The following is a 24526-nucleotide window of genomic DNA, read 5'->3' on the forward strand; positions in this document are numbered from 1 at the left end:
CTTCACAGCGACCAAACTGTCCTGACCATAGCTGTCAAGTATCCCATTGTGGCCAGGAAACAACCGTATTTTTCCCTGTTTCCCGATGTCATCCTGCGTTTTTATTTTTGCTGTATTTTCATATAGGGAGAAAACACACTGATACGAGGTGAGAAACCCCTGCGAAGAATAAACACACAGAGGCAACAATAAACTCCTTCCCACAAGGAGAGAACTGCATGTACCTCTGCCCATGGCGATCAGGAATGACACCTCTTCTACTCTGGGAGGTTGCCTAAGAATTTTCTGTATTTTAAAATCCAGAACTTGACAGGTATGGTCCTGACGGAGTGAAATGCAGCTCAGAATCCAACAGTTTCACACACAGCGCTACATGCAAACACTAACAGGGACTACAGGTACATCAGAAAGTTCAGTCGTCATGGAGACAAGCATCAGCTGACCATGGTCCGAATGTTTCAATCTTTTTCATCAACTATACAACACATCTGAAACTGGCTGTCAGTCAGACATGATGGAAACAAACACATTATACATGTTGGTCCAAACAACAACCACATAGTTACAAACTGCGTCTTAATTACATGCGAGATACAGACTAAGCTCACTTGGTGCCACTCGGTAAAACTAGTCTGTGAACTCAGTAACATCTCTTTTCACCTCCAAAACCTGGTCAGAACCAGTCACAACCAGCTGGAACATGTGGCTCCAGTTAAATTAGCTCAAGAAGTTCAGATCCACCTGGAACCATAAAACAGTACCAATGGATCTGTTTCATGTCTTTTTGAACTGGTCAGAACCAGACTGAAGCAAGTGGAACTGGTTAGAACCACAGTGTAGTTTAAACTTTGAGAGGCTGGCATCAGCAGAGCACAATCTAATGTTTTTAATCTAGCACAGTAGAATACAGGTTTAATTAACACTGAGCTGCATAATAAATAAATCAATAAATAGATCCACAAAAATACATGTTGTAATTAATTTATACTTTACACTGTAAAGAAAAATAGAGAAAATAAAAATCCGGAGATACTGAGTCTGATCTCAGACCAGCGTGACAATCCAGAGCAGACGGAGACGTCTCTGGAGGCATTTAAAAAATACATCATGTTTCTGTTCTGACAGACAGACAACAGATTTATACACGCAGTATTGCTGATCACTAAGTCACAATGTGCTGATAACTATCATTATTACTGAAAGGTTCACAGAAACACAACGGAGACACAAATACTTTGAGTTAACCCTCAATAGAAGACTGTGGACTTTCTCCATGGGCGGGGCTACCTTTACTGGGACGACTGGAGAAAAAAACAACAGAACAAACAAAGAGAAAGAAAAGAGAAGAGTGAATCAACAGAAACAAACATGGACAGGAAGAGGCTTTTGGAACCATAGCTACATACCATAAGAATCAGTTCACACCAGTTAAAAACCAATAGTTGGAACATTTGTTGAGCGCGGCAATATGGGTCATAAACCATACAGCTGCATTTTTTTCACCAAATGAAGATATTCAGCATATTGTTATATTCATTTATAATCTAGATTCCGCTTCTAGATTGCGCTCTCTGATGGCAGCAAACTGTAGTAGCTCTGACTTGCTATCTTGATTTTTTTTTTTTAAGTAAAAACTCTTCTCATATTGATATTAGCTCAAATGAGGTCTTTTTTTCTGAGGATTTCATGCCGGTTCGGAGGGTGTGCTGCAAGGAAGATTTTTCTGCATATTTTTGCTCTTTCAAGACTTGTTATGATGAGTCTCCATGGCAACGAAAGACTTGCTTACAATTGGGATCAACTGATTAAACTCTCCCAAATCAGGGTTATCAGCGAAACAACACATCAAATCCTGATGGAGTTGAAAAGAAAGAGAAGAGGATGAAGAGCGGGAGTGAGACAGAGGAGACAGCGATGGAGATTTAAGCCATTTCTCCCGACCGTCCTCATGGGTAATGTGAGATCGCTTGCTAACAAAACGGACGAGCTGGAGATGCTAACAAGGTCTCAGAAAGAATACAGAGAGTGCAGTATTATGTGCTTCACCGAGACATGGCTGCATGAACACATCCCTGACTGTAATGTGTCTGTACCGGGCTTTAAAACGGTCCGTGCAGACCGCAGTAGACAACACAGCGGAAAGCTAAAGGGTGGTGGAATTGCAGTGCTGGTTAACCAGCGTTGGTGTCATCCTGGACATGTTACTGTCAAGGAGAAGATATGCACAAGGGACATGGAACTGTTAGCTGTGAGCTTCCGTCCATATTATTTACCCAGAGAGTTTACCTGTGTTATTCTGGTAGCGGTTTATATAATACCTGGTACCGCACCAGACACAGCCTGTGACGTCATCAGCTCCGTCGTTGCTCGGCTACAAACACAGCATCCAAACTCATTCATGGCGATCTCCGGAGTCTTCAACAACGTCTCCCTCTCTGCAACTCTACCAACATTCCAGCAGTTTGTCAGCTGCTCCACCAGAGAAAATAAGATGTTGGACTTATTTTATGCAAATATGAATAATGGATCCAGTTGTTCTGCCCTGCCTCCTTTAGGAAGATCTGACCATAATCTGGTTCTTCTCACCTCCACCTACAAGCCCATCGTTCAGCAGCAACCAGTCATCACAAAGACTATCAAAATCTGGTCTGCTGAAGCTGAAGATGCTCTTAGAGGAGGCTTTGAGGCTACAGACTGGAACGTCCTCTGTGAACCTCATGGAGACGACATCAACGCCATGGCTGAGTGTGTGACAGATTACATAAACTTCTGTGTGGACAGCATCGTCCCAACAAGAACAGTGAGGTGCTTCCCCAGTAACAAACCCTGGATCACCAGTGACCTGAAAAAGCTGCTGAACATCAAAAAGAAAGCCTTCAGGGATGGAGACAGGGAGTTATTGAGGGCAACACAAAAACAACTTAAAACACAAACTAAGAAGTGCAAGAAGGACTACAGGAAGAAGTTAGAAAGTCAGCTCCAGCAGAATAACCTGAGGGATGTGTGGTCTGGAATGAAGAAGATCACCGGCTTCAAGTTAAAGGGGGACCAGCCTGATGGAGGTCTGGACAGAGCTAATGAGCTGAACATATTCTTCAACAGGTTCAGTTCACCCCCTACCTCCAGCCCAACAGACCACACACCCTCCATAAGCCCACTGCTTTCCTGTCACGTCTCCAATCTGTCACCCTGCAGCTCAGTCATGGACCAGAACACAGCTTCATCTCCCTCCACATCAGGACATCCTGATCCAGGGTATGTCTTTTTCAGGTGTATTTGGAAAATTGGGGGGTGACTGTTAAGGGGTTAAATAACACAAGTCTAACCAGCTGAAAAGATAATTGACATCTTAAAGTGACCAAAGCAGCCAAAGATAAATCCAGATGGACTGGGCAGAAACCATCAGATGAAACAAGTCTCAAAGAAATAAGTTGCAACCATATGGAACCACTAGAAACAATCAGCCTGGAGACAAGCCTCCTGGGCTTTGGTCTGACCAGCTGAAACAGATGGTCCTAATACAACCAAAACCAAGATGGAATCAACATAAATGTGTTTGGAGTGCAACAGAACATTTGAAAAGTGCAGTGAACGGCTATGGAAGCAGCAGCAAACAATCATGAACTATAGGAACCAGCTGCTTGGATCCAACTGAGAATGAATTAGAACCTATTTATACTAGGTAGACATTAAATGCACAGACACTCATTGAAAAAAAAATCATGGTTTCAACAAGCCTTTGCACCATCTTCAGTGCTCAGGCTTAAGGAAAAAAATTCTATGCAGAACTTAGTTGTTCTGGAAAAAGTGCATTAAGTCAAAGACCAAAAACACATTTGGACCAGATCAAAGTTCTGTTTGTGTCCAGCGGCACTACTCAAGTTACTCAAGAATTTAAACATAAAACACCAGCTGGAAGCTGACTGAAACGGTCCAACAAAATCAGTTCCAATGTTCTGGATGCTTTTGGAATCAACTGTTAACCAGAATTAGCTGGGACCAGTTAGCGGCAGTATGATGAACAAACGTTGTCTGTTTTATTCTTCAGAGTCACCCAAAACTAATCAAAATTCAAACCAGCTTGTTCTACTAAACCAATAGATCAGTAGAATCTGTGACAAATAACTAGTACCAGCCAGAACCAGAAGGGGCCAATTAGGATATAATGAAACCAGTCTGAACCAGTTAATCAGAACCAAAATCATCTGTGGCCTTTTTTGTGTTTGTCATTTAGTGTATGGAAAAAGCAGAAAAAGAGGTGTGTCAAAATGTTCAGATAGAGATGCAGAAGCCCTCCGGCTGGCAATGAACAAAAAAACAAATAAAAACAGCAGAAATGGTCAGTAGAAGGAGGTCAGTCACATGGGGTCGTGGATGGGGTCACATGATGGGGGCACATGACGAAGTTTACAGACAGAGTTGGTGAAAGACAGTGACATCACATGGACAATTGACATACCATTGGTGCACTCCTCACTGGTCACTGATTGAGATTCTGAAAGAATAACCATATATGGTAAATATGAGGGGGTGGGGGCAGGACAATCACCTGACGCCTGATTTACCTTATATGGTACTGGTAGAACTGGATCACACAAACAGAGACAACACACAGATGGAGACAGAGACAGAAATACAGATGGAAAGAGACTAAAAGTAGGAGACAGACAGGTGGTGAATACTGACAAAAAGACCAATAAATTGGAGGCAGATGCACAAGTGGAGACAGATGGAAAGAGATATAGGTGGAGAAAGAAGGGTGGAGACAGATGGTAAGAGATATAGGTGGAGAAAGAAGGGTGGAGACAGATGGTAAGAGATATAGGTGGAGAAAGAAGGGTGGAGACAGATGGTAAGAGATATAGGTGGAGAAAGAAGGGTGGAGACAGATGGTAAGAGATATAGGTGGAGAAAGAAGGGTGGAGACAGATGGAAAGAGATATAGGTGGAGAAAGAAGGGTGGAGACAGATGGAAAGAGATATAGGTGGAGAAAGAAGGGTGGAGACAGATGGAAAGAGATATAGGTGGAGAAAGAAGGGTGGAGACAGATGGAAAGAGATATAGGTGGAGAAAGAAGGGTGGAGACAGATGGTAAGAGATATAGGTGGAGAAAGAAGGGTGGAGACAGATGGTAAGAGATATAGGTGGAGAAAGAAGGGTGGAGACAGATGGTAAGAGATATAGGTGGAGAAAGAAGGGTGGAGACAGATGGAAAGAGATATAGGTGGAGAAAGAAGGGTGGAGACAGATGGAAAGAGATATAGGTGGAGAAAGAAGGGTGGAGACAGATGGAAAGAGATATAGGTGGAGAAAGAAGGGTGGAGACAGATGGAAAGAGATATAGGTGGAGAAAGAAGGGTGGAGACAGATGGTAAGAGATATAGGTGGAGAAAGAAGGGTGGAGACAGATGGAAAGAGATATAGGTGGAGAAAGAAGGGTGGAGACAGATGGAAAGAGATATAGGTGGAGAAAGAAGGGTGGAGACAGAAAGAAGGGTGAACAGGTAGAAACACACATGGGTGGGACAGAGATGGACAGATGGTGAAGGCTGAGGAGGACCAGGAAGAAAGAACTGCCCATCTTTCTTCTCCATGTCTGCAGGTTGTTTGTGGATCGCTGCTCATTGTTCTACAGCACCAACAAAGAAGCAAGTTCCTGTCTGTCTGCTCTGTGTCCCTCTTAGAAGTCAAACACAGCTATATTATGCTACTGCACAGTAAGAAAACCTGCCTTTAAGACAAATATTCCAGGTGTGTGTGTCTGTGTGTTGGAGCTGGACACACTGATCAGAACACCTGGAAACCAATCAAGTGCTGCATTCACGTCATATGGCAGGGTGGGACATCACAGTTTCATTTCACTGTCAGCTTAGAAACATAAAATTTAATGTCCTTTTAAAGGTTTTAAATTAATGACAAAGACTCTTCTTAAATGTTTGCCTACCAGTAAAAAAAAGTACTTTTTGTCATTTGTCATAAATTAAACTTGTAATTTAATAACGCATCAAATATGGACAGACTGGAACCTACATGTTCAAAAGACTTTCTAATTATGATTGTAGTTATTTTATTAGTTAATTTATTTAGAAAATATTGAAAATCTTACATCCTCTACCTTTAAATCAGAGAGCAGATAATATTTGGTGCCCATCTGACCCACTGAGACTTTGGTCTGAATCTTAACGTGAAGGGTCATTGTCTTGAAACAGGAACCAGGTGCTGGTCACCTGACCTTTCATTATCCGTATTGAAACACTCAAACGGGAGAAATTACCTGGGGACTCCAGGTGGGGGGGCTCTGTTGGGTCGCGAAGGGACAGAAGGTGGGGGTTCAGGTGACACCGCAGGCCGAGAAGGAGCACCTGGGGCCGCACGGCCACCGGGTCGAGGAGGACCTGGAGGGGCCCGACGCTGGGGGGTTGGACTGGACATAGGAGACCTGGATACCAGCAGAGACTCAGAAATGTTGCTCACACAGCCCTTGATGAACTGATCTATTTCCAGGTTACCTGCGACCAGACGGCATCCCCGTCACCTGCAGCCAGGAGTCATCAACAGGTGGAGGCATTGCTGTTGTGATGGTTGAGGTGCTGATGTCACCGATGATGCTGAGCCCCTCTCGCAGGGCATGGTACATCCGGAGCATCTCATCACGGTGCTGAGCCTGGATAGGGTTGGAAAAACATCACTCCAGCTCCAACTTCATTTATTTATATAGAACTTTAAAAACAACACAGTAGATCAAAGTGTTCTCACACACTTCTCACCTGTCTGTCTCCAGACTTACCTGTTCTTGAGACTCCTCCATCAAAGAGTTCTGGTCTCCACAGGAGTAAAGTTGAGCAAGCAGGTCTGCATGGATGAACTCTTTTGTCTAAAAAAGCAGACAAAATTCCATATGACCGTTGTGATTAACACCTGAGTCTACCTGCATATGTTTTTCATACATTGTTGACCATCAGGTGCATGATGGTCTTGGGAATGAGGTCTCTGACAGTGCGGTGGATGATGGCCAGGTATGAGTCCACCAGGTTTCTCACTATTTCCACCTGTCGCTCCAGCTGAGGGTCCATACTATGGATCTGCCCATCAGTGTTGGAGTCTTCAGCCTCTACCTGTAGACATGCAGAGATCAGCATCACCCATCCACATGCAAACCCAACTCATACACACTTACAGATATACAGCAGCAACTCACCTTCTCTTTATCCTGCAGGATGGTGAGAAAAACACAAAGATACATCACAATAAATGTTTATGACTGATATCAGAGTACGGCATCTTACTACACTGTAATAAATCTTGATCATGCAGAAATGTGCAGGTGATGTGTAGTAATGTGAAGTAATATGCACGTAATGAGCAGTTAATAGCGGTACATTAGCAATAACATGAAATTATGTACAGTGATGTGCAAATAATTGCAGTTGGGGAAGTAATGTACAGTAATGTATCGACATGGGCAGAAATTTGTGGCATTGTGCAGAGAGGTGCAAGTTATGTACAGCAACATGTAGTCAATACTCAAGATGTAGTTATTAGGGGTGGGAAAATCAAATCAGAAAATCGGAAATCAGGATTTTTTTTCTTCACAATTTTAAAATCGATTTTTTGTTTAAAAATCTATTTTTCTTTTAAATAAATAAAATAATCCACTATAATTTTTTGTCATTTTCATTGTTTTTATTGATCTTTTTACTTGTCTTCTTGGGCATTATAGCAGCAGAATGACGATCTGGCTACTGGGTGTTTTTTCCCTAATTGAAATCAAGAAAAATCGAATGGGGACAAAAGCATATCGTCACAACCCTAGTAGTTATTGTGCTGCAGTCAATGTGATGTAATGCACAACAATGTGCATCATTTTTAAGTAATGTGTTATGTTTAGTAATGTGCGTCAATAAGTAACACACAGTTATGTACAGTAACGTACAGGTTATGTACACTCATAGGTGGCCATGAAAACTCATTTGAAGTAATGTGTATTATTGTGCAGTAAGCAGGAAGGAAAAGTACCACGCTGCGTTCAGGGTACACTCCAGCACGTAGAAAAGAAGCCTTCCAGCTGTCTACCTCCTCCTGAGACTCACTGGCCAGCTCCAGCTGACGGTAGTCCTTGTACACATTCCTGCAACAACATCATGTTTGTAAAAATGTAAACAACTATAACCTATACTATAAACATCAACAGGCAGGTATCCTTAAAGTACAGAAGCAGATCAAGTACAAAATTAGTTTCTGAGCTTCTGATAAATTCAAATCTCGACCTACAACTGATATCTGATTATGTTCACCACTTTGGTTATCATGAAAGTGAACAAATCACCGTAACATTTCATACTCAACATGCACTGACATACATGGAAGACTTTAGCATCGATCGTGCACATGCTGACCTGTGTTCAGTGTTGAACAGGGCAAAGATGTGTTTGCTGGACATGAAGCTCTTCTCGATGTCCTTCAGTTTCAGGTTGTCCACAGGCAACATGTACTTCTTCTCTTTCTCCTTCGGAGTGTGGGGGCAAAAAAGCAATGACCGCTCAGCAATAATGTCAATTTTGGCTCTCTTTACATGTTAGTGACAGGTGGCGGAAGACGCCTCCTTCACAGAGGTGGTTAAAGTAGAAGTCCTGTCTGACAGCTCTTTCCAACAGGTCATTAAACCAGGTGGATATAATTAGCTCAGCTCCACTGCAAGGTAGATGAACCTGTTAGTTAAAACAGCTGTTCTGAATGCATCAATAGATCAAATACATGCCAATACTTCTAGTTTATTTTTTACTTCTACTTTATACACCTTTGCTCCTTCATTTGCTTCTTGTTTGGGCTAAACCCAAAGGATTTGGACCAAAGACCGACAACTTGACATGGGCGAGAGTTTTGTCAGGTGTTGTGTGGAGTAAAAGTCTGTTATTTTCTTTCTTGTTCATTTTCCCCATTATCTTTGGAGTAAAAATACAAAGTGATGTTTCTGGGGCACTCCATCCAAATCCTATCAAAATGACATAGAAAGACAAGTACTCGAATTGCAGCTTTTGTGTAAACTGGTTCCCGAGAAAAGACTAGCTAACACCTGGCCAACCTATAAAGTGGCCTTTCTGTGTTTAGTTTTCTGATAGACATTAACAGACATTCATTATCACTTATTGTGGACTGTATTAAACTTTGCAGGGCATATGAGCTCGCTTTTCATGGATCCGATGAATCTTCCACTTCGCTTAATCAAGCGTGTCTCTGGACTTTGTTGACCAGTTGTCCTTTTTAGATAGCCAATTAGCTGATCACCTGGAAAACACACAGGTTGCAAAGTACACATCAAAGTTGTTTGACTGCATGCTATCAGTTTATAAAAAGAAACTGGCCGATGAAGTTCTGCCAGCACCATTTGCGGCACTTAAGCGGATGAGGCGACAGGTATGCCATACGTTACACCAATAACTGGTTGTGCTGCAGACACACCCACTCCTGCCAGGCCTCTCTGCAGCAACTCTTCAGATTACCTCCTATCTACGCCTTCAGTCAGTCATCTCCACCTACGTAAAACCCTGTTGCACACTCACACACCGTCGAACTTCATAGTTTCAATGCTCGACCTTCTTTCCACTTCTCAAGTCCAACTCCCCTGACTGAGATCTGTACTGGCAAGAAACATTCTGATTTAGCTTTCCTCATGAAATTCCTACGATGGCCACTGGTAATAAATAAAACCTTGATCTGTGTCCTGGAGGTCCTTTGTTACAGCATGCGTCAGCCAGTGCATGTGTGAGGAGGCACTAGCTCCTTAAGTTTTGAGGTGCCTCCTGTGTTTATACTTGTTTACCAAACGTTCTTTTTATGTTTATACTTTTAGTAATGTGAATCATTCCTCTCCTTAAGTCTTTTCTGAAAAAGATTTTCCTCACTGATAGGGCCTGCCTACAATCGGTGCTATTGCAGAGTGTGAATGGACGGGTCTTGTTCTTCATTGAATAATTGATTGGGAATGATTAGTGGTATCAAGAAGAACACTGAGAAGTATGTAAATGTTAACATGAATCATGAATTCCTGTGCTGGATTATGGAAAATGAGCTGTTGTAAAAAAAAATCATGTTTTGTGATTAATTCTGTTGATTGAGTCTTTCCAGAAAAATGTGTTGATTGGCAAATTGGACTGAAAGGTTGGTGCATCATAATATATATATGTATGTATAGGAGGCGCTGCCCAACAGACTGGTTGGTCTGTTCAAGGGAAACTTGGCAGTTGCGAAGTGCTCAATGTTAAAATAAATAGAAAAGTGATTTTCTATGTCCCCCAGTTCAAAAATATTATCCTATTCTCCCCCCCCCCCCCCCCCCCCCCCTTTAAAAAAATATTATCCTATCTTGCTACAGTTGGTATCAGAAGTGGGGTAAAGACATCTGAGACAAGTGGTGGAAGAACATTTACTAAATGATTTACTAAATGAAAAGACGTTCAAAGAAAAACTCCTTTGTGGATATGGAGGACCAAGAGCATGAACAGACAGCTGAGTCTGAGCAATTACTTGCAGGAGCTATAGTTGCATAAGGTGGAGAGCCTGAACCAGTGGCACGGCAAAAGGGGAAAACTGCGAGTCAATAACCTTCTAAACCAGATTTTTATGAAGAAATTAGAGAGTTTATGCAGCAGTCTAGACATATAGAAGCTCTGAGACATGTCACCTCCAGAAGTACTCGGATGACACGGTCATAGTGGGTTTTGTGGAAGATGGACGTGAGGACGAATACAGGGACCGTGTGGAGAGTTTTGTCAGGTGGTGTGGGGAGAATCACCTGCAGCTGAACATGACCAAGACAAAGGAGATGGTAGTGGATTTCAGCAGGAGCAAGTCCCCACCCACCCCAGTCTTCATCAGAGGGAAAGATGTGGAAATAGTCCCATCTTACAAGTTCCTGGGTGCTGAGCTGGACAGTAGACTGCAGTGGTCCACAAACACTGATGCTGTTTACAAAAAGGCCATGAGCAGACTCTACTTCCTCAGGAGACTCAGGTCCTTCAGTGTCTGCAGCAGGATGCTCCACATGTTCTATTAGTCTGTCATGGCGAGCACCATCTTCTTTGCTGCAGTGTGCTGGGGAGCAGGCATTAAGGCAAAGGACACCAACAGACTGAATAAACTCATTAAGAAGGCAGGGTCTGTTGTTGGCTTCATACTCACCAGCCTGGAGGAGGTGGTGAGGGACATGATGCTGTCAAAACTGCCGACAGTAATGGACAATCCCTCCCACCTCCTCCACAACACTGAGGACAAACTGAGGAGCAGCTTCAGCATCAGAGTCCTGCAACCCCGTTGTTCTTAGTAATGGTACAAGAAGTCATTCCTGCCGTCTGCCATCAGAGTTTTAAGTCTTGTCTTTGGGACCATGAGCTGGAGCTGACTCTCTGACCTCAGAGTGCGCGGAAGAGTGTAGATATGGATGAGGTCAGAAATGTATTTAGGGGCCAGTCCATTTAATGCCTTAGAAACAAACAATAAAATCTTAAAATCAACTCTAAAACCAACAGGAAGCCATTGCAAAGACGCAAGAATCAGGGAGATGTGCCAATGTTTTTTAGTTCCTGTTAGGTTCCGCAGCCGCATTCTGGACTAACTGCAGTTGATAAAGTGCTCTGTGATTAATTCCACAATAAAGTGCATTGCGGTAGTCCAGACGTGAGGGAATAAAAGCATGATGTGCTCAAAATCAGAGAAGGATAAAAAAAAAGATTTAACTTTAGCGAAAAGATTATAAAAACTACTTTTCACAACCGCATTAACTTGTTTATAAAGTTTAAGATCCGAGTCATCGGTCTGTGGCTATAGGTCTGCTGTACTGACTGAGAAGGCCCACACAGTGTTCTAAATGATTTTAAAAAATTGTGTGGTCAACTGTGTCAAAAGCAGCGGTCAGGTCTAAAGGCACTAAAATGGCAGAATTACCCCAGCCTCAGCCATTAAAAACAGGTCATTAAAAACCTTCAGAAGTGCAGATTCTGTGCTATGAAAGGCTTTGCAGCCTGACTGGAAAGTGTCTAAAGTGCCATTATGATCCAAAAAAAGATTGCAGCTGTGCTAGTACGGTCTTCTCAAAACTTTTTTAAATAAATGGTAATTTTGATATTGGTCGATAGTTCGAAAGAATCGCAGGGTCGAGGCTGGGCTTTTTAATTAACGGTTTAACAAACGCTTCTTTACAGAATGAGGGCACAATAGAACAATGCTCATAGAACAATGTTCTATCTGATGAGCATTACATAGACCCAGCCCAAAGTGGTCCCCTTTCAACATTTCCGAAGTTTCCAAGGCTGGAGTGTGAGGCCAAACCTCCCATACCATTAGCTATGTAACTCCTGGAGTTATTTCACATCCTGATGAGCCTGTCTCTTCATCTCAGCAGTTGCTGGCACTCCTGAACCAGCAGGCTAGCTCATTATCCATGACTGGAGTGTCCTGGTGAGGTGAACCTAGAATCCCTGAATTCAAACAAGGTGAGGACCCTGAGCGGTTTTTTTGTAAGATTTGAATGGATAGCCAGAACATGGTGATTGCAACCAGTTGAATGGGCTACTTGAGTGGTCTCCTTATTAAAAGGTAAAGCTCTTGAGACCTATGTTGGAATGGATGAAGACAAATGTCACTTGTACAATGCTATTAAAACTGCAGTGCTAAAGAAGTTTAATGTGACAGAAGAGACCTACAGGCAATGGTTCTCGAATACTAATGTGTCAGCACGATAATCTGTGCATAAAACCTGCAACCATATCAAGGGACTGCACAAGTGGTGAAGGCCCTAGTTGACACTGGTCGTTCACAAACTTTGGTAAAATCTTCTGTGCTTAGTAATGTGTTAACTGACTTTGACAAAAGTGTAAATATTACTTGTGTTCATGGATGCCAGAAAGATTATCCAGCTGCAGATATAACTGTTGTGGTGAAAGGAAAAGTCTTTATGTTAATTGTTGAAGTGCTAAGTGATCTAGTCAATGAAATCTCAGAAAACTTAGTCCACCAAGATTCTGTAACATATGCTTGTGCAGTGATTTCTTGCTCTATGAACAAAGGATTAGAACCACTTCCTGATGCAGATGATAGTTTGTATGAAGGGGGTCTTAGGGTAAGAAAATCAAGACGCTAATGCTATCAGGAGAAAAATAGGTACTATCATAGAGTACAAGTCACCGATCCTGTCTGTTATGCCACTCTACTTATTGAATCTCAGTGGCAAATTCCAAATAATTTCAGAGAAAGCCAAGAAAATGACCCTTCTTTAAAATTCCTCTCGGAGAAAGCAAGTAAGGTAGAGATGGTCAATAATCAACGCAGAGCTGAAAAGAATAACTAGGGAACCTTTTATAATAAAAGGTAATCTTCTGTATTTGGTCCTAAGACCATGTGTGTCAGTCCAGCAGCCTTTATTTCTCTTCATTATTTTTTCACGCTTCCCTGATTCATGTATGTTCAAGTGCACAAAGATATCAAGAAATTACACTCACAAAAATGTACACATCCATAAACATTCATTTTTTTTGCAATAAGTTTTTTTAGACAAGTCATACGGCAGCTGTATGTGTGTTACCTCATCGTCTTTGTACCAGGACAGCGTCTCAGCAGTCAGGACGAACCAGTACTCTTTAGCTCCACCCTTCATGATGCCAATGTTGTTGATGGTAAGCCAACCTTTACGGATCACCTGCATGTGTCATCATATAAAGTCATCAATCCATATACCATGACATCAATGAAAAATAAATCATGTGATAAAGGAGGGCCTAAACACACAGTTCTTGTTGTATCCCTTTCACTGATAACCACATGTCCTCAAATGTAAATCTGAATTCAAGAAAAAATTGATGAACCAAGATCAACATGACAAACACTGGACTATGTATTTCACACAGTGACATCTTTGTTCTATATCTAAATATCTAAATTCTAACCCTAACTGTTTTCAAAACAGTTAGGGTTGAACAGTTAGAAAGTTGGGGGATCGATTCCAGGCTTCCCCTAACAGGCCGAAGTGTCCGAAGTGGCAAGACACTGAACCCCAAGCTGCCCCTCGATGTGCCTATCGGGATATGCGTGTGTTGGATGAGTGTGTGTGTGAATGGGTGAATGTGACAAGTAGTGTAAAGTGCTTTGAGTGTCTGCATGACTAGAAAAGCGCTATAGAAGTACAAGTCCATTTACCATTTATAGGTAAACAGGTAGATATGTGGTAGAAGCAAGACAGAGAGGTGGAGAACAATCAAATCATCACTTCCCTCAATGGTCATGAATGTGTTATCTCTACAAAATGAAATAGGATGTTCACAAGGACACAACAGGATATCTAACATAAAATATGTGACATAACTGACATAATAGGATTGTGTACCAAACTCAAAAGCCTCTTTTTAGATTTCAGTCCAACAAAGATTATAAAATTGTGCAGTTTTCCAGAAAAGGTATTGTAATGGGATCCTCCTGGACATGACAGTGTAAAGAGAGCTTCTTTTATCTTGGTACATTGAACTGCTAAACTGTAGAGTTTAATTATCACGATATGTAGGCACGTGCAATGAGCTCTAGGGTTCGGTAGGTAAACAGTCACAAACTGTATCAGACACACAAATAATCATTAAAATGTCAGAAGTGGAGGAAAGATTTTGTCAATTACTGGTACCTAATAAGTGGCTTATATCTGCATCTGTTGTCAACAAACTTAATTTAACTGACCATTTTACATTTTTTGGGAATGCATCTTTTTAAGGCAAATAGATTACATTTTGACAAGTAAGGGGTGAAACTGTTCACCTCCAACCTATTTTATTTCCTGCGTCATCCCGCTGCGCTCTGTACCAAGACTTAGCTACAGGCAGCGTTATCTAACAGAGTAGACCATACAAAACCTAGCAGAAACCCAGAGAACAAGCTGCATTTTTGGGGTAAGCCCAAAAAGGAGAGATGCCTGTACCATTACAGATAGGGTTATCTGTAATGGTACAAGTAACAGAATAGCTGTAGTGTTACAGGTAACAGAATTCCTGTAACATCCCTGAATACACCCCTGATCAATTAAAATTGCAGCTCGCTATCAGGGCTGCAGAATTCTTAAATCTCAATGCCCCACAGCTGTTATCCAAAATATATAGATTACTATCAAAGCTAGAAGATTCCATCCGTCTCCCAACTTCTAAATGGGAAGCAGACTTATCCAGTAACTTTGATCAAAATGAATGGTCACAAATCTGTTCAAATACATTTCAAATGAATAAGAATTCAAACATGCAACTAATACAATTTAAAATTCTGCATAGAACTCCCCCTCCCTGAGCCGTCACCTTATCGTGGTGGAGGGGTTTGTGTCCCAAAGATCCTAGCAGCTATGTTGTCGGGGGCTTTATGCCCCTGGTAGGGTCACCCATGGCAAACAGGTGTCTAAGGGAGGGACCAGACCAAGCACGGCTCATTAACCCCATGATGAACACAAACCTGGGCGTAAATGTTCCCTTGCCCGGACGCGGGTTACCGGGACCCCCCTCTGGAGCCAGGCCTGGGGGTGGGGGACGAGAGCGAGCGTCTGGTGGCCGGGCCTTCGCCCATGGGGTCCGGTCGGGCTCAGCCTGAAAGGGTCCCATGGGCCCCACCTCCTGTGGGCTCACCATCTGCAGGAGGAGCCGTAGGGGTCGGGTACAATGTGAGCTGGGCGGCAGCAAGGGGCGGGGACCCTGGCGGTCCGATCCCCGGCTGCAGAAGCTGGCTCTAGGGACATGGAACGTCACCTCTCTGGTGGGGAAGGAGCCTGAGCTTGTGCGCGAGATTGAGCGGTTCCGACTAGATATAGTTGGACTCACCTCAACGCATGGCTTGGGCTCTGGAGCCAGTACCCTCGGGGCTGGACCTTCTTCCACTCTGGAGTTGCTCATGGTGAGAGGCGCTGAGCAGGTGTGGGCATTCTAATCAGCCCCCAGCTTGGTGCCTGCACATTGGGGTTTACCCCGGTGGATGAAAGGGTAGTTTCCCTCCGCCTCCGGGTGGGGGGACGGGTCCTGACTGTTGTCTGTGCTTATGAGCCGAACAGCAGTTCAGAGTACCCACCCTTTCTGGAGTCCTTGGAGGGAGTGCTGGAGGGTGCTCTGAACCCAAAAGTTGTTTTGTTATTGGACTTCTGTGCTCGTCATGGATTGTCCATAACGAACACCATGTTCCAACATAAGAGTGTCCATATGTACACCTGGCATCAGGACTCCCAGGGCCTCAGTTTGATGATCGATTTTGTAGTCGTATCGTCAGACCTGCGGCCACATGCCTTGGACACTCGGGTGAAGAGGGGGGCGGAGCTGTCAACTGATCACCACCTGGTGGTGAGTTGGCTCAGGTGGTGGGGGAGGAAGCCGGTCAGATCTGGCAGGCCCAAACGTGTTGTGAGGGTCTGCTGGGGACGTCTGGCTGAGTCCCCCGTCAGAGCGAGCTTTAACTCCCACCTTCAGCAGAGCTTCAACCAAGTCCCGAGTGAGGCAGGGGACGTTGAGTCCGATTGGGCTGTGTTCCGTGCCTCTATTGCTGAGGCGACCAGCCGGAGCTGTGGCTGTAAGGTCGTTGGCACCTCCCACTTTTAATTACACGTAGACATCAAAACACCAAAACACTGACAACTCACAAGATAATGGGGGGGGGACGCTGGGAGTGGTAAGCCGTAGTTGTGGGGGCCCTGATCGGGGCTGCACAGTGGCATAGCACTCTGGCCTCACAGCAAGAAGGTCGTTGGTTCGATCCTTGGCTAGGGGAAGGTTTGGACAGTGGCCTTTCTGTGTGGAGTTTGCATGTTCTTCCCGTGTATGTGTGGGTTCTCTCCGGGTACTCCGGCTTCCTCCCACCGTCCAAAGACATGCATGTTAGGTTAACTGGTTACTCTAAATTGTCCATAGGAGTGAGTGTGAGCGTGAGTGGTTGTTTGCCTCTGTGTGGCCCTGTGATGGACTGGAGAGATGTCCAGGGTGTACCCTGCCTTTCGCCTAAAAGATTGCTGGGATAGGCTCCACCTTCCCTGCGACCCTTCATTGGACTAAGCGGTTAGGATAATGAATGAATGAATGTATCTTTATTAAGATTGAAGATAACAAAAAGAAACATTTAGATTAGCTCATAACAAAGAATAACTTTATTGGCATTAATTTTAAGTCTGTAACAGAAAATTGTAACTTTGTGTGAGCAATAAAAGAAAAACAAAAAAGACGTGTGGTATCCACAGAAAGTCTAGACTCAAAGTCAAGGCTCAAAGCCTATAAAACTCATTACCATAACCACCAAAGACCGATCGAACAATAAACAATTAAAACCCCAAGTAAACAAAGTCTGTTGAAATATGCAAACCAAAATAATTAACAGGCGCATCCACCCAGCATCATGGAAATAAACAAACAACACGTCTACTGAAAGCACACATCCCACAGATCCTGAACATCGGTTTAATCTTGCTAAGAGTCACTCAACCACAGTCAAAATAAGGCTGAATTTATGCTTCATGTTTGAATAACATTATTATGTATTCTGTCTTAACTTTGCAGTTTTGCCTCCAAAAGGTTAATCCATCGATATAAAACTGCCTTTAGTAAAACAACTATGTTTACCATTGTACTTTTGGAGTAGTTAACTCATACAAAGTCACCAATGACCCAAACAAAGAAATAAAAATAGCAGAAATTGGCAATTGCTTCATTGTTCCTTTACAATGAACCATCTCCCTGAGGTGGGGTGGGACGCAAGTTTCTATTGTGAAACCTGTGCAGTACTTTTGTTCACATTGTATGTGTGAAAGTATCAATGCTACCTGTAAGCGGATAGTAAATGCAAAAATTTGATTGTTTTTCAGTGATGAATATTCATTGTTTTATTGTGGATAATGACCATGACCTCTCAAGATAAGGCACCAAAACAAAACCAGTGAAAGGCTAAACTGGTGAAGGTCACAGGAAAACCTGGGTCTTCGAAACAGTAAGAAATATTGAAGACATTTTTGGTTGGATAAGTTTAAATTGATTTATAGCCAATAAGACAACATACAAAAAAAAAGAAACTAATAAAGAAAACCTAAACCAGCTGTCGTGGAATTTATCCGATGAGTAATAAATCTATAGATCAACTGTTTTCTTTTCAATTTATTGACAATGCCCAGATGTTGCAAGCGATAGGTCTGGAGGGCTCTGCCCCTGCTCAGAGTGCTACAGTGTTCTTTAAGCATACACAAACCTTTGCCTGGCAGCACTAGTCAAAACAACTGCCAGCTTGAAGAGAACAACAGTCAAAGCTGAAACAGGCCTTGAACAGAACACTTAGTTTTATGCATGAATCTACTAAAGCAAGCTTTCTGAACTACTCTAACTATGCAGAATATATATCTTGTACTACCTAAAATAAACTCAAAGGAGTAACATATTAAAACCACACTATACGCATAATTCCACCACATTCCCCCCTTTTGATCCTTTCAGGATCAACACAAAAGAATCACAATTTATGAACATAACAAAGCAACAAAACAAACCCATAAAATAACACTAACTACCCAAAGAGATACAGGAAACTAAAACATCAGAATGGTCACACCCGGCAGGGTTGAAAAACATTCATCATAGAACATCCTGAAAGGAAAAACACTCACATGTCAGTGTCAGAATCAGAATCAGAAAAGCCATCACTATCAAAAAAGAAGGAAAAAGTATCAGAGAGAGGGAGATCCGAAGCAGGAAGAGGGTCATAAACAAGCCGAGGAACGCAATATTCTAAGGCAGTGTCAATCAGCCTAACCAACAAGGCTCTGATACACGGAACGAAACAACAAACACAAAACAAGAATGGCAGCAAATACTGCAATGGAACCCCAATAGCGTTGACATAGGTGGAAGCAGCTGAGTCATCAGGATAAACAGAGTGCCTAGACTGAGTGACCGGATAAGGGGGCAGATGGGAAACCCAGGAAGACAGCTGTAGGCAAGAGAAGGGTGACAGGGGCGCACATACCAGTCCACTTCGATGGCAACACGCCCCTAAGAACCAGACCACCGTACCACCACCAAAGGCCGGCGCAGGCCACAGAAAATTAACAGCATAAACACTGTCACACCAAGCACGGTCCAAAACCCCAACAAAACCAGAATCCAGAGAGGAGCTCATGAAGCAAGTGTAGTCTTGCTTCGTCACACCTGAACCAAACAGGAGGGGACTGTGTGCGGGATGTAACAGGGAAAGGAACATCCCAGGAAATACATATCTGAGAGGGTTAGGGTTATGGTTTTCAGAAGAGAGCAAATCAATCATACAGGCGGAGTCAAACTCAGGTGGAGGGGTAACTACACGCAGCACAGGTCTGGGCCCCAGGCAGACCACACAAGCAACTCCAACAGACACTCCTACCTCCTCAGCCAGCAGTAACCAGTTATTACTCTGAGCAGACATGCCAGTCATAATCTCAAAGTAATCATCCACTTCCAATTCACCATTACGCACAATCAACACCTTACTCAGTCCAGCCTTGGGACCCGAATAAAAAAACAAAAAAAAAACGTATTAAATCCCACCCCTTAGCTTTACTTTTACAGTTCACTAGGTTCGCAACTTCTTTTTCATCCACAGCTAAAAGAAAACATCCAACTGGGATTCCTGTAAGTCCAGCTATCCATACTTTCTTTGGGCCATGCAGAGGCCGGGATTTGTGCCACGAGGTCAGATCCAACATTTACAAAAACTTTGTCAAAATGTGCAACCACATCATTTGTCTTGTATTTCTGTATTATTTACAGTAGCTTGTATTACTTTTTACTATCCCTCTTTGATGTGTCCCACATGCCTTTATTATCATTTCTGTAATTATTTATTATTTAACTACAGTATTCCTTCACATTCTTATCATATTATTTAACTTATTTTTATTTTTCTTGTATTTGTTTTCTGCCTCTTTTTTTTATATTTCTAAAAAGAGCAGTTTTCTCTTTGCAGGTATTTTGTTAACCCTCTTTAGTAAGCCAAGGACACTGTACATATGATTTCTTTTGTCTTTTCCACTCCTGTTCTCAGCGAAGGCGGACGCTTTTTCTTTGCGCTCCTGTTTCCTCCCTTTCCTCCCACTCTGGCCTGCGACATTGTCCTGTCTGACTCTGAGCCTCTTTTTACATCTCTTCAGTTCCACTCAAACTACATCATGGATCTGATCGGCTGGTCTCTCAACGCAATTGATCAAATTTTCTCAACCCGACGATCGGGCAGAGGGGAGCCCTCATGTCCTGAGGGGACGCTTCCCACTGGATACGTTCAGGACTCATGGGCCAGGTGGAGACCTATGTGTCTGGCGGTTCTGTCCTCTGAGGACGTGGAGGATGTTTACATCTTTGGATTATTGGTGATCGGGATTCTGCTGATGGAGTCGCTGGTGGAGTTCTGATCTACCTCAAGACCCATGAGATTCTGGCAACAACTGGCAGGCTGCTAGAATTCTGCAACGGTATGTGCCGGGCTAGGAGTGCACAGACTCTGGCGTTGACCGGACTCAACTGTAAGCAGGATACCAGTTTGGCCCATACTGGTCATCTGGCCGTGCTCCCGGAGCTGGTCCACAAAATCCATAACAACATGGTGAAAATGTCTGCTAGATTCGGTGAAAATTGACCCCCTCATTCGGCTGTCTGGAGCTGCCAGCACTGAGACCTGCTATGGACTCAAGGCCGAGGGCAAATTGTTTTCCTCGCCTGGAACCCAAACAACAATCATATCTGGATTCAGCTTCCCAGCGGCCTTGGGCTCATGTAACCCCCCCCCGAGAACTATGAAAACATGTTCATAGATGCTCTGTCCCCCTCCTCATCTACCCCCGGTCCCCTCCCACATGGCTCACCACCATCCTGGACTTTGTGTGTCTTGTTTTAGTTGGTGCTTCAGTGTATGAGGCGTCTTCCTGGCGCGGGCTGGAGTTACATGACCTTTTTTGCCCTCAACCCCCTATGATCCTATTGTATCTCTGTTCTTATCTATTGTAAGGCAGCGCCGGTATAATAGCTGCATGGCCTGAGCTTAGCTCGGTTCTGTATTGCTCTTTTGTCATGAATGTCTGACCTTGGACGAGCTGGCTTGAACTCTGAATTTCCCCTGGGGGATGAATAAAGTATCTTTGATTTTGATCTTTGATTTGATTGTAGTTTGGACTGGACAATTTCTATTATATAATATTATAAATTCCTTCATGTCACTTCTTTAGTGAGCCAAGGACACTGTACATATGATTTCTTTTGTTTGTACAGTTTAACTGGACAATTTCTATTAAATAATATTATAAATTCCTTCATGAATGCATCACATGCCTTGTCAACATAATTTTTATCCACATTTTCCCAGTTTTTTGATAGTAAGTCATTCTTAAGCACATTCATGGTCCCATGTTCTGCTTATCTTTCCTGTAGCCGTGTTCATAAACTGTGAAAATGGGTTAATGGTCACAAATATTGTTAATTAATAGTCCATTCATTGTATAATTTCTGATGTCATTTGTTGATATATTATTAATTAATGTTGCACAATAAGCTGTTATCCTGCTGAGTCTCAGTATTTTTGGAAACAGACTTAAACTGTACGTGGTACTGATAGGTTCTTCATTGTATGATTATTTGGATATTAAAGTCTCCAGAGATGAAGAGAGTTTTATAACAACTTTTTGAAAATGTATTTTCCATCCATAAGTCTAGGGATTCAATGTTTGAGCCTGGTGCTTTGTATAAACAGCTAATGATTACATTTTTGGATTTCTTCATCCAAATTTCTACTGATAAACATTCAAGAACATTATCTATAACAATTGACATGTGTTTCACAACCGTAGAGTCCAATGCTTAATCCACATACACAGCCATCCCCTCCTCCTCTTTTGTTTTGTCTGTTTATGTAACTGAATTCATTACCATCCTTTTCTAAATTAATCCCTTTGTCCTTGTTATTCCATGTTTCAGATATGCAAAATATGTTAAATACCTTAATAGTGTGTAAAAAGCCCTGTGTAACACTAGAACAGCTTATGATTCATCATTGATACAGAAGAACGAGAACAATCCTAGGCTTCTCTTCAGCCCTGTAATCAGACTGACTAAGAGCCATAGTGCTGTTGAGCCATGTATTCCTTTGAACCTCAGCTGTGATGATTTTATGAGTTTCTTTGTAAACAAAATAGTTTCTATCAGGAAGGAAATCAGTAATAACCTTAACACTACTAATGCTATTTCATCTGCAGCAGCCTTAGAGACGTCTTTAGAAGCTGATTGTCATTTGGACCGTTTCTTGCCTGTACAGCTCTCCGAGTTAACCAACATAATAGCTTCGTCTAAACCTTCAACCTGTCTTTTAGACCCCATCCCAACCAGATTATTCAAGGAAATATGTTTCCTAATCAAACCATTGCTTGAAAAACCAACTCTGGATCCAGGAGTTTTAGCTAATTATAGACCAATATCTAATCTCCCATTCTTGTCTAAAATTCTCAATTTCAACCCAACTATGTTTTTATCTGAGCAGAAACAATCTGAAGAGTTCCAGTCAGGATTTAGAGCTCATCATAGCACAGAGACAGCACTGGTGAAAGTCTGATGATCTTCTCATGGCCTCAGATAAAGGACTTCTGTCTGGACTCATTCTTTTAGATCTCAGTGCTGCATTCGACACTATTGATCACAATATTCTGCTACAGAGGCTGGAACATGTTATTGGGATTAAAGGGACCGCATTAGACTGGTTCCAGTCATATTTATCTGATAGATTTCAGTTTGTAAATGTAAATGATGAGTCTTCCTCACACACCAGGCTAAGTCATGGAGTTCCTCAGGGTTCCGTACTTGGGCCAATACTTTTCACATTATACATGCCTTCCCTAGGTAATATCATCAGGTGCCATGGTAGAAACTGTCATTGGTATGCAGATGATACTCAGATTTACCTCTCCATGAAGCCTGATAAAAGGGTTTGTTAGAATACAAAAATATTCTTACAGACATCAAGACCTGGATGACTCTGAATTTTCTCCTTTTAAACTCAGACAGACTGACCAAGAAACGTTTCACCCTTGAAAATCAAATTGGATAATTTCTACCTTTTAATACCTAAAAAAAAACCTTAATTTTCACACGCATGGTGCCAAACTGTGTCAGACTGTGCTGAACTGAAAAACACCAGGCCACCTCTTTACTAAAATCCATGTAACTTGTTGTGCTGCATGAAAATTTGCACAGGTACTGCCCATATGTTGAGGAATGGTTTTCTGGATGTTTTTGTCTACAGTAGCAATTTTTAAAGCTTTTATATATTATGAAATGCAAAAAGTATTTAGGTGAGGAGAAAAATGGAATATTTTCTCATGTTCCATTTTCAGTTACTTTAAAATAGTAGCATTGTTTTAGTAGCGTTAAATAGCAGCGTTTTAGCTTTAATTTGATACCAAGATGTTTAGGTAGGATTTAGAATCACAGAGAAATATGCAATTCTTTTTGTATATGTCATTTCAAAGCTAAAATCTTAGAAAGACCTTTGGGGTGCAAGAGGTTAACTCAGGACAGTGTAATTACAGAGAGTACGTTATCTTAAACTGTTTTGAGTGTGGATTAAAACAGAGGGAGAAATTTAATGTTACTGATCTCTTCTGGTTGGGAATTCCACAGATGAAAGCTATTTTAAGCATTTTCACAACATTTAAACATCAGTTTAAACATAATAAACACGAGTGTGAACATAATAAACACCATACAGTGATATACAGTGACAGACTATTTAGATTCTTGAACACCTCAGCTTTCACAACTGTCCAAGTGTTTGTTCACATGAAAGCATTCACACTGCTGTTCTGTGGGAACATCTAATTTTCTAGTTCATGTGTTACACTATAATACTGGATACCTATGTAATGGGGTGGGAAAATCGAATCGAAAAAAATCAAATATCAGGATTTTTTGCTTTGCAATTTTATATTTTTTTCAAATTTAATTTTTTTTTCAAATAAATAAAAATAAAGCATTATAACTGTTTTTGACATTTTAAATGTTTTATTGATCTTTTTACTTTTCTTGGGCATTAAAGCAGCAAAATGATGGTCTGGCCACTGTGTTGTTTTTTTCCTGACTGAAATCAAGAAAAATGACAAACAAAAATAAAAGTTTTGTACATCTTTCTTTTTAATCAACAAAAATCTGCAATATCAAAGAATTGTGAGAATCACAGTTTAAATTTAATCGGCACCCAAAAATCAGAATCAAATCTTGGCAAAGCATATCGTCACAGCCCTACTATGTAATCTGTAATAATGTCTGCTGGAAATCTGTATCTGTCCATGTTTAAAGTCTGTTCTTAGTTTTTATTAAATTACTTTATAAATAAATTTAACTTATAGTCCAGGGGCACTTTGTTATTTTCCTCTTCTTACACCTTTTTTGACTGATGAGACTTGTACTCTGGAGTGAATTAAAGTCCAGGAAATATGGTACATGAAGCCATCAGCATCAACTTTTATAGCACTATTTGAAG

At 42.0% G+C, this 24526-nt stretch overlaps 1 protein-coding gene across 4 annotated transcripts in view; it reads right to left on the reverse strand.

Moving 5' to 3' along the window:
- Positions 1-1240: 1240 nt before the first annotated feature.
- The window catches only part of LOC306764855 (dynamin-1), a gene marked incomplete at both ends in the record, with an annotated part of 82842 nt that continues 59556 nt past the window's right edge, over positions 1241-24526 (reverse strand). Inside the window, 9 exons of one of the 4 annotated variants that reach the window (XM_079252140.1) lie at positions 1241-1301; positions 6276-6440; positions 6511-6665; positions 6789-6875; positions 6949-7116; positions 7200-7211; positions 8018-8129; positions 8398-8507; positions 13578-13691. In XM_079252140.1, coding sequence (XP_079108266.1) covers positions 1241-1301; positions 6276-6440; positions 6511-6665; positions 6789-6875; positions 6949-7116; positions 7200-7211; positions 8018-8129; positions 8398-8507; positions 13578-13691 — 984 coding nt within the window. Of the gene's footprint in view, positions 1302-4473; positions 4496-6271; positions 6441-6506; positions 6666-6788; positions 6876-6948; positions 7117-7199; positions 7212-8017; positions 8130-8397; positions 8508-13577; positions 13692-24526 lie in introns of those variants that run through there. The other 3 variants (XM_079252142.1, XM_079252141.1, XM_079252143.1) reach the window with 3 other exon arrangements.

Source organism: Telmatherina bonti (genome assembly GCF_933228915.1).
Source record: "Telmatherina bonti genome assembly, chromosome: 13".
NCBI classification, from domain to species: Eukaryota; Metazoa; Chordata; class Actinopteri; order Atheriniformes; family Telmatherinidae; genus Telmatherina; species Telmatherina bonti.